The sequence below is a fragment of the Gobius niger genome (assembly GCF_951799975.1).
Source record: "Gobius niger genome assembly, chromosome: 1".
NCBI lineage: Eukaryota > Metazoa > Chordata > Actinopteri > Gobiiformes > Gobiidae > Gobius > Gobius niger.
Window position 1 is genome coordinate 49,151,699 of NC_136852.1, and position 15,835 is coordinate 49,167,533.

At 41.3% G+C, this 15,835-nt stretch overlaps 1 protein-coding gene across 3 annotated transcripts in view; it reads right to left on the reverse strand.

Moving 5' to 3' along the window:
- cux2b (cut-like homeobox 2b) overlaps positions 1 to 15,835 on the reverse strand; it is a 199,858-nt gene that overhangs the window by 104,542 nt on the left and 79,481 nt on the right. For all 3 annotated transcript variants that reach the window (XM_079566853.1, XM_079566854.1, XM_079566855.1), the window contains exon 2: positions 1,721 to 1,831. In XM_079566853.1, coding sequence (XP_079422979.1) covers positions 1,721 to 1,831 — 111 coding nt within the window. The remainder of the gene's footprint in view (positions 1 to 1,720; positions 1,832 to 15,835) is intronic.

The following is a 15,835-nucleotide window of genomic DNA, read 5'->3' on the forward strand; positions in this document are numbered from 1 at the left end:
TTTGTTTTTTAGTGTAATGTAACTGTCACAAAGCCACAAAAATGTAACAAAAACATGACAAAAACATGACGAAAACATGATGAAAATATGATGGAAATGCGACAAAAACGTAAAAAAAAAAATGAGGAAAGAGCTTTCAAATGAGTCCTTACTCTGGGCTATAGGCTGTAAGATCCAGTCGAGAAGCTTTTAGATTTGTGTAAAGCCGAGCTGGAGAAAATGTGCTCAGTTACGGCATTGGGGCGTTAGGAACCAGTTGGGAAAGCTAGAAAGGAGTTTTGACCTCCACAAAACTGTTTAAATTCAAGTAGCTTCCTCTCATGTTCGAACCAGGACTAAACCAGGACTTTATCAGATTGCTTTTTAATAAATTGTTAAAGATAATCAAGAACAAAGCCGTCACAGGCCGTCCTCCAAAACTTACTGACCGAACAAGGACAGGACTGACCAGAGCTGTTACTAAGAAGCCTATAACGACCCTGGATGAACTGCAGAGAGCTACAGCTCAGGTGGGGGAAACTGTACACAGAACAACTATTAGTTATGCACTGCACAAATCTGGTCTTTATGGTAGAGTGGCATTTTTAAAAGAAAACCATTAGAAGTTTGCTGTTTGCCAGAAGCCACATGGAGGCCACATGATGGCTTCTGGCAAACAGCAAACAGGACTTTTTTCTTTAAAAAATGGCTTCTTCTAGCCACTGTTTCATATGGCCAGATTTGTGCAGTGTACAACTAATAGTTCCCCCACCTGAGCTGTAGCTCTCTGCAGGTCATCCAGGGTCATCATAGGCTTCTTGGTAACAGCTCTGGTCAGTGCTATCCTCCAGTAAGTTCAGGGGGACAGTCAGGTCTTGGTAGGTTTGCAGTGATGCCATACTCTTTCCATTCCTGGATGGTGTATTTAACTGTACTTTGAGAGATGTTCAAAGCTTTGGAAATCTTTTTATAACCCAACGCAGCTGTATACCTCTCAATAACTTTATCCCGGACCTGTCTGGTGTGTTCTTGGACTTCATGATGCTGTCTGCTCCCCCAAAGTCTCTTAACAGACCTCTGGTCTCAGAGGTCTCAGAACAGCTGTATTTGAACTGACATTAGATTACACACAGGTAGCCTCTATTTAGTCATTGGGTCAACATGTTATAATTCAGATAATTCACATCCCACTTTTCAGTTTTTTTATTCATAAAAAAAAATCAAAATTATGTATAAATTTAATTTCACTGGACAATTGTGTGTCACTTTGTGTGTGTCATAGAATTTCAATTAAATATATTTATGTTTATGGTCCATAGTATGGCAAAATGTCGAAAAGTTAAAGGGGGGCCCATACTCATGCAACCCTCTGTATATTTGTTTCATGTGGCTCTCCGAACACAGCTGCATCTTGATATCAGTGCTCAGCCAATCCGATGACAAAAAGCAGCACCATTCTATCATTCCAAAGGGTTTTTTATCTTTTCTATTTTCCGCAAAACTTTTAAAAAAGGCCATTACGCTCGAAGGCTGAAGTTATATACAAGCATGTCTACATATCTGCAAACACGGCGTTTCCTCAAAGAATCAGGAGTTATTTGCCAGATGCCAACCGGGACCCATCCAAATGATATTAAGTCCATAAATTCTGCAGTAAAAAACATGTATGGATTTGCCTTGAGTGCGACAGGTATTAGACTTGTGAATTAGTGGAGTGATAGTGCGTTATTTGGGGGCTCACCTCAGGGACATTTCTCTTGAACTCTCGGCTCAGCTCCACCAGGTGCTTATGGGAGTGTTCGCTCTCCTCCTGCCGTCCCGCCAGCTCCGACGCCACCGAGTTCAGCTCCCTCTGTAGACGATAAAAACGGGAGAGAGAATTTCAGACATAAATCAGTGTGCCAACGAGTTAGGAACAGAGAACAAGTGCAAAATATAGAGCGATATAGCCAAAAAAACTTTCTTCGATGTGTGATTTAAATAGATTTTCCTACTTCTTTCCTACAACTAATCAAATAAATATGCTTTAAATACATAAACAAGACAACTAAGATAATTTGAACCCTTCAAAGTTCAGACAACATGGTTTTATTGCCACAGAATTAGCTGAAGATCTGTTGATTAAAATGCAGATAATTGTGATCGATTTTATCCACACAACCCGAACAAAAAAGGTTTTCAAAATGTCGCAAGACAGAAGAAAGATCACCGCTCTGACGAAGCCATTCATTCACTCTTCAGACACATCCAGTAATTTAAAGAGACTCTGACCACATAAACACAATAATACAGTTAAGTTGGGTGACGTGTATTGCTAAAAGACACACAATATGGCGCAATGGCACTCGATGGGTCTAAAACTCAAACCTTTTAGTTAGTGGGCTCTAAGTTTGTGAAGGCTCTCATTCGTCCAGGAAGTATTAACCGTAGTGAAGCTTAAATTGTCGACTGGACTGAGTTTGTTGAGTTGAGGACGTTTCGTGTCTATTCACAGAAGCTTCTTCTTCGCTCTTGTGGTCAGAATGTGACACTGGACCCAAGCCAGCGCGGTCTTATATACGACTCAGGCCCCTCCCAGGAGGAGGGAACCAAACCTGCCAATCTGCTCGTGTTGTTCACAATATCACTCAAATAGCAAGCCTTTGTTATGCTCCGCTGCTGAGCCAGTGCAGAGACTCATTAGCAATAATGTCCCCAACTCAACCAAACCCAGTACACCCGGCCCACACAGAGTCCATAATTATCACTTATCAGTCACTATGTAGTAATCTAAACCAATTTAACTATCCAGGGTAACAAATGATGGAAAAACAGGGACAGTCTCCATGGCAATAAATACAATACAATATATTCTAACATTTAAATGGCCTCTGTTTATGCGAATGTTTTTGGCTCCAGTGGAGGGTAAAGACTACTTCCTGTCCACATTCTCAAAATGAATTCAAATAAAATACGATTTTAAAAAACAGATGAAAACTTCAATAATAAACGTGAAGCCAAGTGTGTCTCATGAAAATGTGTTCAGATGGCTGTGCTATTTTACTATTTGTTAACCTTTTAGCTTCAAGGCTAATAGTTACAGATATAAACACAAAAGTCCAATCTGGTGAAGTATTTACATCTTGAGTAAAGTTTTTAACATGTTGCCAGCAATTATCCAGCAGCAGATTCATTCATTCATTCAATCTTTATTAAGGACACAAGTGAGAACACATGATCCATATTTATGTTTAAAAGAAAAATATTAAAGAGGGGGTATTATGCTTTTTTCAGCCACATAGCACCAGTCTATAGCACACTACAATGATGACCAAACCTTCTGTTGGTCTGTAAATGCAGTAAATTAGAATAACTGCCTTGTATAAAATTGCTCTTTCAAAATAGCGGTAGCAAATGACTTGAAATAGGCCTCTGTCTCTTTAAGAACCTCTGACCCTTTCCGACACGCCCCCTCCACACGCTGTCTGTGGCATCACAACACTGCGCTTGTCTCAACAGTATTGAAACTACGATCGGTGCATTTTAATTTTTATTGTTGGAAAGGACCTACTGTTTATCACTTTGTGAACAATGGCCACACAGGATATTATTTGGAGACGAACCTTCCACACCGGACGCTTGGAAGGGGCTCTTGCCTGAAAAATAACTGCTGTTTGGAGGCTCTCTCTTTGCATCTGCCATGCCCTATGGATCTCTAACTATACCCCCATGGACGACACCAGGATCTGCAGGAGCCCATACGATTCAAAAGACGGACATTATCTCCGCAGGTGGACAATGGTTTTTCGAGGTTACCCGTTAGCTTGTTATAATCGACTACAGCTCATTGTTGATGAAAAGTCTGCAATAAACCACAAATGTGTAAAGCCAGGCTCATTGTGTGATCATCGTAAAGGCTGCTTCGAGTAGTTGCTGCTTTATTGACGTTATTTGTGCATAATATGCTGCCTGTTTTCAATGAATGTTGTGAAGGTGAAGGTTGTTAGCCTGTCGCGGCTAATAGTGCCTTAGCTCCGGGAGAAAACCACTCGGCTACGACTCACTGTAGATGAAATGTGAGCAATAAACTACGAAATCAACCATCCAGGCTCCGTGTGTGATCATCATAAAGGCTGCTTCAAGCAGTTGCCTGTTTTAGTGACGTTTTCAATGCATAATATGCTGCTTGTATTCAGTGAATTTTCCCGTTAGCTTGTCGCGGCTAGCTTGTTAGCTCCGGGAGAAAACCACTCGGCTATGACCCATTGTAGATGAAATGTGAGCAATAAACTTCCAAATCAACAAGCCAGGCTCCGTGTGTGATCATTGTTAAACGGTTCTTTATGTGTGTGGTGGTTTTATTGACTTTAATTGTGCATATTTCTCGTTTTCACGTGATGACTCGAGGTTTAGCTTAGCATTAGCTTTCTCCGGAGGCTTTGTGCATCATCAAGGCCCAGCGCAGAACCAGACACTGAAATAAGTGTTCTTGTCACCGGTTTTAATCCTGGGTGTTTCGGTAACAGAAACACTGATGTGTGTCTTTGTAAAAGTTTCAGAACTGCTGTAACTCCGGTTCACAACACATGAAGCTAATCCTCCATGATGACTCTGTTTACATTTTAGGGCTAGACACTGCGGGGAGGGGGTTCTGCTGAGGAGCAGTGGTTGGTTACTCGGCTGGTGACGAAAGGTCGGAGGCGTGTCCTGGAGGTCGAGGGCGTTTCCTGAAGGAATCAGGCGTTTTATCCCTAAAATGGCTGCCATCAGAGTTTCTACAGATTACTCGAAAATACGTGAATGTGCTAAGGCAACACTTCAGGCATGGTTTTAATGAGGGAATGACTTAATAACATGATGTAAAGCTTGAAAAAGTCAATTTTGCATAATACCCCCCCTTTAAAATACTGCAGATAATTGCAGAAACAAAACAAGGTACCAGCAATTCTCTAGCTGCCACACACATAAAGACACGAGCGCCAATGATTCCACATTTTTGACGTGAATCTCATTGAGCTGATCACAGGACACACCAAAGTCTGTATAATGCCATTCTGAGAGTTGCCCAGTCTACACATAAATTTAAAATAACAATGACGAAGTGCAGCAGGACAAGAGTGAGCTCCACAGTCAGCAAACATCTGACTCGCACTACAGTGTCTGGGCATCTTTAACAGCAGCCTCATAGAGTCATTATCTATGTCATTATGTCTATATTATAGATTGTTTTCTGACACATACTGTTTAAATACTGTATTTATTTCAGCGAGATCCGGGCAACTTTTCTGAGTCCGTTAGCCTGCTCAATGTATTTTTCCTATAGCCGTTAAATCAAAATGGATGTACAGACCTTTTGAAATTTTTCTTTGATACAAATTACCGTCTAAAAGTGGCCTCTGAGCTAAATGCTAAATCCAATTCAGTTACGCAACTAAACCCCATCTTATGATATATTAATGATAAAGAAATGACAGATGTTATATGAATGCCGTGAAAAGGACAAAAAATACCTCACCATACTTTAGTATTGCGTCTGTATGGGGATAGAAAAATCCATTTAAACGGGTCCGGGATTCAACAGCTAACAAAATGCATGCATTTGTACGAACAGGCTCAGAAAGCTAAAGGCACTAAAGGTATTAGGCAAAGTTCCATCTCCTTGGTGGAGGACAAGACAACTGACCCCAATACACACAATAGACTAATCCTCCAGCTAGTCACTTCAAGATACTGGGTCGAATGTAGAGGACAAATTTCATAGACTACAACAATTTAGTTTTCAAATATAAAAGCAAAAACACCTCTGTCATAAATACGTAGCATAAAAAGTAAAAATGTAACAAAAAGCACATAATTAAAAGTACTTTTCACTAAAACACGGTCGGCGCAAAGTAGAGACAGGGCACTTGGCCAAAGCTCGTCCGGTAACGCTCTGAAGTGCACATAAATAAAAATACACTGCTGAATATTAACAATGTAATCTTTCATGATCTCACGGCAGTCGTACTTACAGCAGTCCGGGTCCATAAATAATTAAGCCCAAATAAATCCAATGGCTACAGTAGCAGGGGCCTTTTAGATAATCAGTATTTGAAGTAATCGATACTGTGGGTACGGAGAGAGATGGGAGGGAGGGAGGAGAGAGAGCGAGAGAGAAGTGCGCACAAATATCTTCAAAAACAACGCTGCTAACCCAATAGGCGATTTTGAAAAGCACGGCCGGGACCTCGTTCGAACAGAGGGTCAAATCTATAACTGGCTTTTCGATCCTTCTCTGCACAGGACATGGATTTATTGATCAAAATAGATTTTCAGTTCGGCAGCGGCGACAAAAACAAAGACATTAAGGTCAATGCACATGGGCTATTTGGGTTTTAAAAGTGGAAGATGTACTGCTACTTCAAAATGACGGCATCAAATTGTGTACTTGTGCAAGCCCTTGAGTAAACGTATCTGTCTATCGGGTATTCATTTCCAATAGACTCCACCCTCTGACAGTAGCCTATATGTCCGAGATGCAGTCAGCCATCATAGCTGCCTTGCATTCAGGCTGGACTCAGCTGCACCCACCACCGCACGCCATCCGCAAATCCGATAATATCGACCCGTCATCCAATTCCCCACTCTTTCAGCGAACAGGGAAGGGGAAAAAAGCTACTCTCTTGTACTGAGAAAGCGAGCCTCGACACAAACATCCACCCCCCATTTAAAACCCAGCAGATACAACGCGAAAAGTGAGAGCGGAGGGATTCGATTACTGCAGTGGATTTATATATGAAGGCTGCAAATTAAAGTGACTGTGTTTTAATTAATGTGCGGTCTTACTTAAAGGCAATTTAATAAATCATCACATGGGGAGAAATGCGGGTAAGAAGAGGAGGAAACTCGAAGCGTGAGGCCGGTGGGGAGGGACAGGGTCAGGCGGACTCGAACAGGGCTGTTAATTGAAGGACTCCGGGTTCAAGTCCCTAGACTGAGAGACCAGAGAAGGGCAGAGGTTTAGAGAGAGAGAGGGGGAGAGCTGCAGTAATCATGTCTTAACAAAGTACAACACTTAATATGTTTCATCTCAGGAGAACAATGTAAAAGTGAAGTTGCAGGAGTAGAAGATTAACAGGGATGTGCCTATGCTGGAGGGGAACCTTGGTTTGCCAAAAGTACCACAAGACCATTTATTTGTCTCAAAAAGAAATGAAGCAATAACTCATCCTATCACATGCTGATGCCATGCTAAATGACATGTTCAACTCATGGGCCCCGCAAGTGAATCTAAGCCCTATGTATCTGCACCGCCTTGTTTAAGCTTGGAAACAGTACTGATGAGTAATGTACAGACAATGTAACATAATTTTGTTGTGAAGAGCGGAAGAGACTTTCAGCAAACTGATTGATCCGGGACTTGAACCCACAACGCTGAGACCAGAACAGTATTCTGTTTACATGCCTGTTCCACAGAGGAGCACGCTGTACAGACCGTCATTAAAAGTTTTGTAAGCCAAGAACAAATGTGGACAAATGCTGCCTTCTGGTGGGGGTTATGGAATCATTCAGAGGTGCCAAGGCTAATAATTCAGAAATGCAAAAGCTAAAACATGAACTATGAAGGTAAGCTACATGCAAATGTTATGCTACCTTCTAAAGTTGAGCTAACAGCGGCTAAATGCTAATATCGGCCACTGCTATGGAAAATCGCGCTAAACCGGGTTGACCAGCCATTGGGCTGATACGTGCCTGCCTGTGGAAAGGCAGCTTTTGGCTATCAGGGCGCTAATTTCTAATGTTTTAATCTATTTATTTATTATTACTACGTCAAAAAAGAAGATTTTAGGGAACATGAAATTGTTGTTTGTAATTGCTGCCTTCTTTTTACATATGCAAATTAGTATTGACACTTTTTACCCGTTATCAATACTTAAAAAGTATAACCGTTCGATATCCATACATCAATACTTATGGTATCGATCCGCCCATCCCTAACATAAATTACCTTTAGATTATGTTACTCAAAGTATTCAGAGAAATCAAAATATTACTTTTTAGCTGAATTTAAAATGAGCTTTAAACTTTAGGATGAGTTTTTGGCCCTGTAAATTCAGAGCTGTACAGATTACAGACGATCAGGTCCTTTACATTTTAACCCACATCCTCAATCTGTTAACATGTAGCAAGGATTTATCAAACAATACATGCAGTACAGTGAGTCTTGCTCTATATCAGTGCGCTGCTGTATTAATGGCAATAAATACTAAACTATTCAAACCCAAACCAGCATGGCTTATGGTCAAAGTGTCATACTGTCACTGAATAGAGCTCTACACTCCGGTTAACCCCGACACAATGGAGCGGGGATGAGACTGCGGAGATTATAGAGAAAGCTTCAGAGTCCAACCTCCACTAGATTCAAATGGCCTCAGCGGCTAATCTCACCCAGAGAACAGTCCACAGAAGAGACCAGAGTGGATTTCTCAAGTACTTAAGACATAATAGAGTAGTGAGCGTATGAGCTGAGAAAGATGTCACGAAGCACATTTTAAGATCACAGCGAGAGCAAGTCAAGAGCAGTCGAGGAAATGGTGAAAACTACACACTGCAGCAACTTCCCTCTCTCTTGGTACAGCGCACTTTGTTTTACTGGATACTTCTGTACATCTTTGCTGTGTTTTTGTGAGGTTCAGTGTTTTTTTTCTACTGCAGAGTCCATACTAGCCATGAAGGAGTAAACGAACAACTCTGAGCTAAAGACATTTGAGACCAACAAATGTCTCCTTCTAAAACACTGAAGAGGCACCAAGAGAACCCCACAGCTGCAGCACTGTGGAGGCGTCACAAGTGGAGCTCCAGGAAACAAAAAAGGGACAAAGGAGGAGGCATCCGGGCAAGACTCGCAGTTAAACCACACAAATGTTCTATCCCTACAATTGTTTTGTCTAATGTTTTTTCGTTGGAGAATACGACGGATTATATTCGTCTGCTACGCTCTTCCCAGAAGATGGTGAAAAAGTAGTGGAGCGGAGGGCGCTGCGTAAGAGGAAGGAGGCAGAGGAGGAGGTGACCAGTGTAGGACACAACGCTCTGAAACAGGGACAAACCCAGGAGGTAGCGTAGCGTTTCAGAGGAGGCAGTAGCCCGGTTTCCCTGACTTCCAAAAACATCACAGCGGCTCAGGGCTAACACCTGAACGCAATTTCGTTGTACAATTGTATAATGACAAATAAAGCACTTACTTACTTCAAAACAGACAAAAATGTGGTATTAAAACACTGGTAGGCCTATTAACACAAGACTTTGGATTTCAAGATGAAATGTCGGGATTGTTCGGCTGAGAGTTACTATTAAGGCTAAGTCTTAATATAGTTCGGATTTTGGATCGTACAATCATCGACGATCTAAAAGTCATTGAATGTCGATATCAAAGATTTGGCTCTAATTAACCCGTCAATGCAGTCAAGTGCTTCTCAAAAAGTAGCAGGTCATTTAAAAAAAAAGTCCAAGTCATGAAATAGTCAACCCTTTCAATTACATTAAGATTAAATCAGGACCAAACCGGGTCTAAACAGTGCCTAAAACAGACCTATAATGGGCTAAATTATGCATGTACTGAGTGAAAAACCAGAAAAACACATAACTTAAAATCCTAAATGAATGTATGGCACTCAGAAACAGGGAGTAAATACACACCCCACATAGTAAGTTTCACGGGGCCTGGGTAAGACTTCATTCACAAATATTCTATAAAAATCAGACAGCAATATAAGTTAAAATGTTGAAGTTAAAGTGCAAAAAAATATATCTATCATTCAAGATCCAGCAGTGATCCGCATTGTCACCAAAAAACTACTTCTACTTCCTGCTGTCAAACAAACCAAAACAACAGGCAGATAAACAACGTCAAAAAGTTCATGGCGGGGGGGGAAACGTCTACCGTGCCATTTTCAACGTATTTTACACATTTTCCCATTGTAACTAATTAGTATAGACAAACCGTGGGTAAATTGCAGAGTTAATTCTGTCGGGTTCTTTTTATTGCCTCACGCTGTACGCACGGCAAACATCGGCGCTATAATGATGGTGTTATTCTGAACGCACCCCCATGGTTTGTGGTCCATTATAAGGGAGGGGAGCCTTGGCCAACCGCCCGTCAAATGAAACTATGTCTGTCTTCTGCGGGGGAAGTCAAGCAGAACCCACTATTTTGCTGCTTTGACTGGTTCAGCCGCATGATTGGAGGAACTTTACTCTCTTTTTGTACGAGTTTTATCTGGAGACGCCTGGCTAAGGGGGAGTTGTTGTTTTTTTTAGATCGCCAGGAATAACAAGGCGGCACATTCAATATCGCAGTGACTGAGGTCCATCTTAGGCTTGATTTAAACGTCACTGTATCCCCCCTCTTGTCAAATCCTTGTTTTGTAGAAATGGTTAAAAATGGTTTAGTCCTTGATAAGTCTTGGTGTCTTGGTGACAAATTCAGACAATGTTTAGTAGTTGATACAGAAATACTTGTTAGGTAAGAAAAAAAGGGAGAAAAGTTGCCTATAAATTAAGGGTTGTCAGATTAATCTTGTGTGATACTAACAAATTGTTTTCCATGAACATAAAACAAACAAACTCCTCATCAAGGGAGGTTTTCCCTGGCTGCTTTCGTGAAGAAACTCCCTAGATGGGGAGTAAAACACCAGCTTCTGATTTGAATACAAGGCCACGTTGAGGAGATTGAAAACATGAATGACTGAGAAGATACATCACTTTATTGATATAGCAACTGGAAATTCAGAGACGACACAATCTCCATTAGACTAAACTACTAAATAGAGCGTTTTGAGAATTACTATAGTTTCTGGTAACAGAGATATTAAATTTGTAGCACAATGTCTCATGTATATAAACACAAGCCCTGTCTGCGTTGAGGCCTGGCAGAGTAAAGCCCACTTAGCTCCATTATGCCGAGCTCCTTACTTCAGAAAATCATTTGCATTTGAACATTAAGTGATCCCTCTAAACGCGGATCACAATAGAGCTGAAATCTCTCTGGGCTGAGGACTTGGTCAGGAATCGTTTGACGGGATTTAAACATGGCTGGGATTGGAGCGAGTTTTCAGTGTGTGGCAGTCGGGTCAATAGCCTGCTCCTGTCGTTAAGGTTCTGCCAGTCAAAGGCCCAGCCATAATTGATGAGTTCTCCCCAGGGGCGGAGCTGTCGCTGGGGCTGCAGGGGACAGGCGAGGGGGGAGGACCTGGAGCTGTAGACATGTGGCGTTCAGGTGATAAAGGAAAATAGGATGGGTTTGTGATTAATTGCTTACTAGGGGTAAATCAATCAATATATTTAATCAATATATCGAATATATATAATCAATATATCAATTTGTCATGTCTTCGATCTGCTACATCGATCGGCGCTTGGCGAGTTTGCATTGATCCTGGACACATTGATCTCACATCGCGTCTAATTAATAATCATCAATTGTATCTATATATTGGAGAAAAACAGACAAATTACATTATTTTTGCTTCAATGTTTTGGGCTAAATGGTAAATGGTCTCACCCTATATAGCGGTTTTCCACCTACATCAGGCACTCAAAGCGCTTTACAGCAAAGAACCAGTTACCCCTTCACACTCTCATTCATACACCAGTGTAAGCAGACACTGGAGGCAAGGTGGATGAAGTGTCTTGCCTGAGGACACAACAACAGTGGGCACCTTCAGTAGACGGGATTCGAGCCCCGACCTTCCGATTACGAGACAGCCTGCTCTACCAACTGTGCCATGTCGCCCCGCCATGATACGTTATTCAACTTTTAGCTTGTTTTTGTTCAAGTGCCTGCAGCAGTCACTGGGTGCAGAAGAATTACAGTAGCACCAAAACAAATCGCTGATTTTGGCCTGAATCATAAAGTACGAGTTCATCTAAGAAGATGCAGTTTATCTCTGCAAGAAAGAGGAGGATCATCTTTAGAAGACAGGTCGCTGACAGCGTAAATGCCAAGGGAAACAAAACAGCAGCGTCATGACAATCAAGCATCTACAAGAGACCGATCCATTGGCATTAAGTGATACTTACATATATGTAAACACAGGGACAAATCGTTAGCCACATAGCATAACTGCCTAAGTCATTTTGTATTGTTAAAATGGCAATAAGAGAAAAACAATGTGTTTTCTATAAAAGGTCTTTTTACATGTTTTCCAAAATCAAAACAAAAATGAGTTAGGCAATTATGCTATGTGGCTAACGATGATGGAAAAACATTTTTTTTTTTAGCTTTAAACCATGTTATCATGTTCATGTAAAATATACATAGAGTAGTATTTTTGCATTACAATCTGTAATCCATGGATTTTGTTACGTAATACTGTAGATCCAGCACATAAGTGTCTTCTTACGGTCTGCGCTCAAACCATGTTTATTATGGCGCCATCGATATGTTAGCTAAAATAAAGCTTGTATATTCCATTGAAGATTGACATTTCCCAGATATTCTGCCTGATATATTCACTTTAAAATCAATTTAGGATATTTCGAGGTATTGGCTCTGTGTTTCTCTAAGTAAGACATGATCCTCAGACTTGAGCCAGTGATCTTCTGGGTCCACAGCACAGATAAAGGTGGTGCCCTACAACACCTCCAAGTGGATCAAAGTCTGTGTTGGAGAGCATGATGTTGCCATCACCTTTAATGGTAAGTAGCACAATGTGTCCTCAAAGCAACTGCAAGTTCAACAGTAAAGTCTATTGTCTTAACAAAGAGCCTGGAGAGTACAGTAACAGTGCGGGGACCTAAGCGGCGCTGCTTGTGTGCGAGTCTTTTAGTAAAATGTGGGACTCGCTAATGCATTGTGCTGAGCAGATCTGACATTGATTCATTAAACCTAGCTCGTCTTGATTACATCTGTAGTGGTAAGCTATTTTCTGGCCTTTCACAAAGACAACCCATGGAGGAAAATGTTGACAAGTGAAAAAAAAAAAAAAAGAGAAACTTGCAAGGTACTGCTGCAATGAGGTAGAGCCCAAATGACTATTGTGTGCAGCGGGCTTGGACAGCACAAATTAAAGGGGGGAAAAATAGAAGGTGGAGAGAGAGAGCGGGGAGAAAATGCAGATGGGGTATTATTTTTCTTTTTGTATCCATCTAATTGCAATCATAGGCAGATGTCTGAGAGTGTGACAGCATCAGCAAGAATAGCTGCTGAGAGCACACAATCTTTGTCTAAAAATAATCAGACTTTCTGTGAGCCGCTGTTTGTTATAATGGTAATCGATGCTGGAGGCTTTGAATTCCATCAATTTATAGATCCACTCTGTTCTGCCTGGTGACTGTACTGCCTCGCTTACAAACCCCCCACCCCACCGCGCGCACACACATACACAGGCCCGGGCAGCACAAAGGAGCGGCCGCAGCGCGCACGCCCCCGGCCAGGCGTCTGCGTGCGAGTGTGTGTGTGTGTGTGATTAAGATAAGTGTATAGCTTTCTTTTCATATGTTTCCTTATCGCCTGCCATTTTACCCGCGACGTGCCCGTTGCAGATTAGCCGACGCATTTGAGAAGACAGAGGGACGGGGGTGTGGGGGTGAGAGTGGAGGTGGGGGCGCGCGCTGATCAATAAATCAAATAAGAGCGATCAATGCGTCCAATCACTGCAGTCTGGTCTGGCCTATGCACATTGTTACTGGCAGACCCGCTCCCTCCCCACCCCCTCCCTCCTCTGCTGCAGTTTGGCTAAGGTCCACAGAGGGAGAGCGGCGGCTTAAAATGAAGCGCTATCGAGGCTGAGTGAGCGCGGGACCGTCTCGGCGCGGGACGTCCAGACAGAACGCGCATGGGGCCCCAGACGGGAGGAGCGTGTGACCCGTGTGACCCCCCGCGACCCCTGACAGAGACGCTCAGGGGGGAAACGCATCACCTGCATCTCCTGCTCCATATGTTCAGCACAGACGGGCCCTCCATCACTCTCTCCGCGAGAACGCTAAAGCTACTCTGACCTGATTCTGTTTCTGTGAACGAAAACACACAAAGAGAAATAAAAAAGTAACGCCTTTTCAATCGATCACAAAGGATATGGTTTTGTAAGAGACGCAAATAATTAGAGACAGAAGCAACATTATTGGTTCATTAAAAACACCAGATTATTGGGGCATCGAGTCTATCCTTGGTCTATCCCTGGAAAATGTAATATAAATTTGTGGTTATATTTAAATACTTTTTGAACTGGATACAAATAAATGTTTAGGAATATTAGTAGCAGCAGGAATAGTAGTAGCAATATGTGTCGTGCCACTACTATTACTTTTGGCTAAAAAGTGAACATATTCAAAATGTTTTACTAATTTGCTACTTTGTTTGAGATTTGCTTACCCTCTATACCTATGGTTGTCATGTACATGAAATGTATCTCTTTCAAATTTGGCCCGCAATGTAATTATATTTGGCCCGCGAGGCTATACCAAATGACTACTCGAGCTGGCCCACCGGTATTATACTTTTTTTTTTTCAGATTTTGCATATCTGGACTATTAAGTTATATATTGTAAGTAATAAGTGTTGCTTGTTCCATATTCAATGTTAAAGCAAATCTTGTTTGGGTCCATATTAAAAGGTTCATTTGTTCAATGGTGGCCCTCGACTTTGTTCAAGTTTTACATTTTGGCCCACTGTGTATTTGAGTTTGACACCCCTGCTCTATACCAACATATTCAGCCGAGCTGGGACAATATATCGCCTTTATCGAAATCCCAAGTATTGATACTTTGTCAAAGTCTCAATATTGTCAGTACTCTTCCAATTGTAATATTTCCTCAGGAGCAGTTACCCAGCACTTCATGTTAAACTTACTTTGTGCTGTGGCAATGCACTTTTCAGTCTTAACACTTCACAAGGTCAAGTGGCATTTGGTTTTTAAATTTTTGACACATCACTGTTTCCTTTTTCAACATTTTCACAATATGTATCACATCATATATTAGGGCTGGGACGATCCACTTTTGTCACGATCCGATACGTATCACGATACTCAGGGGCCGATCCGATACGTTTTGTGTTACAGACTGTGTATGATAAGTAATATGTTTAACTTAAAAAGCGTAAAAAGAAAACAGTCATGTGTCCAAAGTTTATAAACCAAATGTCATTTGACATTTATCGAAGAGTTAAGATTGAAAAGTGCATTAACACAAAATGTAACAAAGTGCTGGTACTGGAAAACAAAGGAGTGTATGACAAAAATACCTCCAAACACAAGTAATGAAAGTATTGCGTTACTTGATAAAGTCTCTTGGTATTGCAGCAAAAAGTATTGCGACTGATCATATAACTGTATCGCAATATATATCGTATTGGCCCCAGAGTATCGTGATATACATTGTATCACAACAAAAGTCCTAATTATATATTTTTACTTGCATTATTTGACTATTGTGTGGACCTTTCCAAGTAACATTTTATAACATCTTTTATGCCTTGTGTTTTGTTTTTCAGCCAATTTGTAACAGAGACATTTATAAACAGCAGTGCTTTAGTTAAATACATTGAGTTGTAATTTAACTTTTGCCAATACAAAACAATTGTCCGACCAAATGCTTTCACAATACAATAAGTATTAGGTGTCTATGTATCAGGTGGTAAGGTGCTTTCTTGGTGTTACTGTGAGGCACATTGAGTTGTCATGTACATGAAATGTGCCATACAAATAAACTTGCCTTGCCTTGCCTTCTTGTCATTGAACTGTATGGTCAGAATCACCTGGCTGTAGGGCTAAGGTGCAAAGTACATAGTAGTACAATGTATATAATATATAGTTTAGGACGATATCTGTACATCACAGAGTCTCATGTTGGGGTATTGATATAAATGTATTGTAGTGCTGCTTGCAGACTTTTTCCT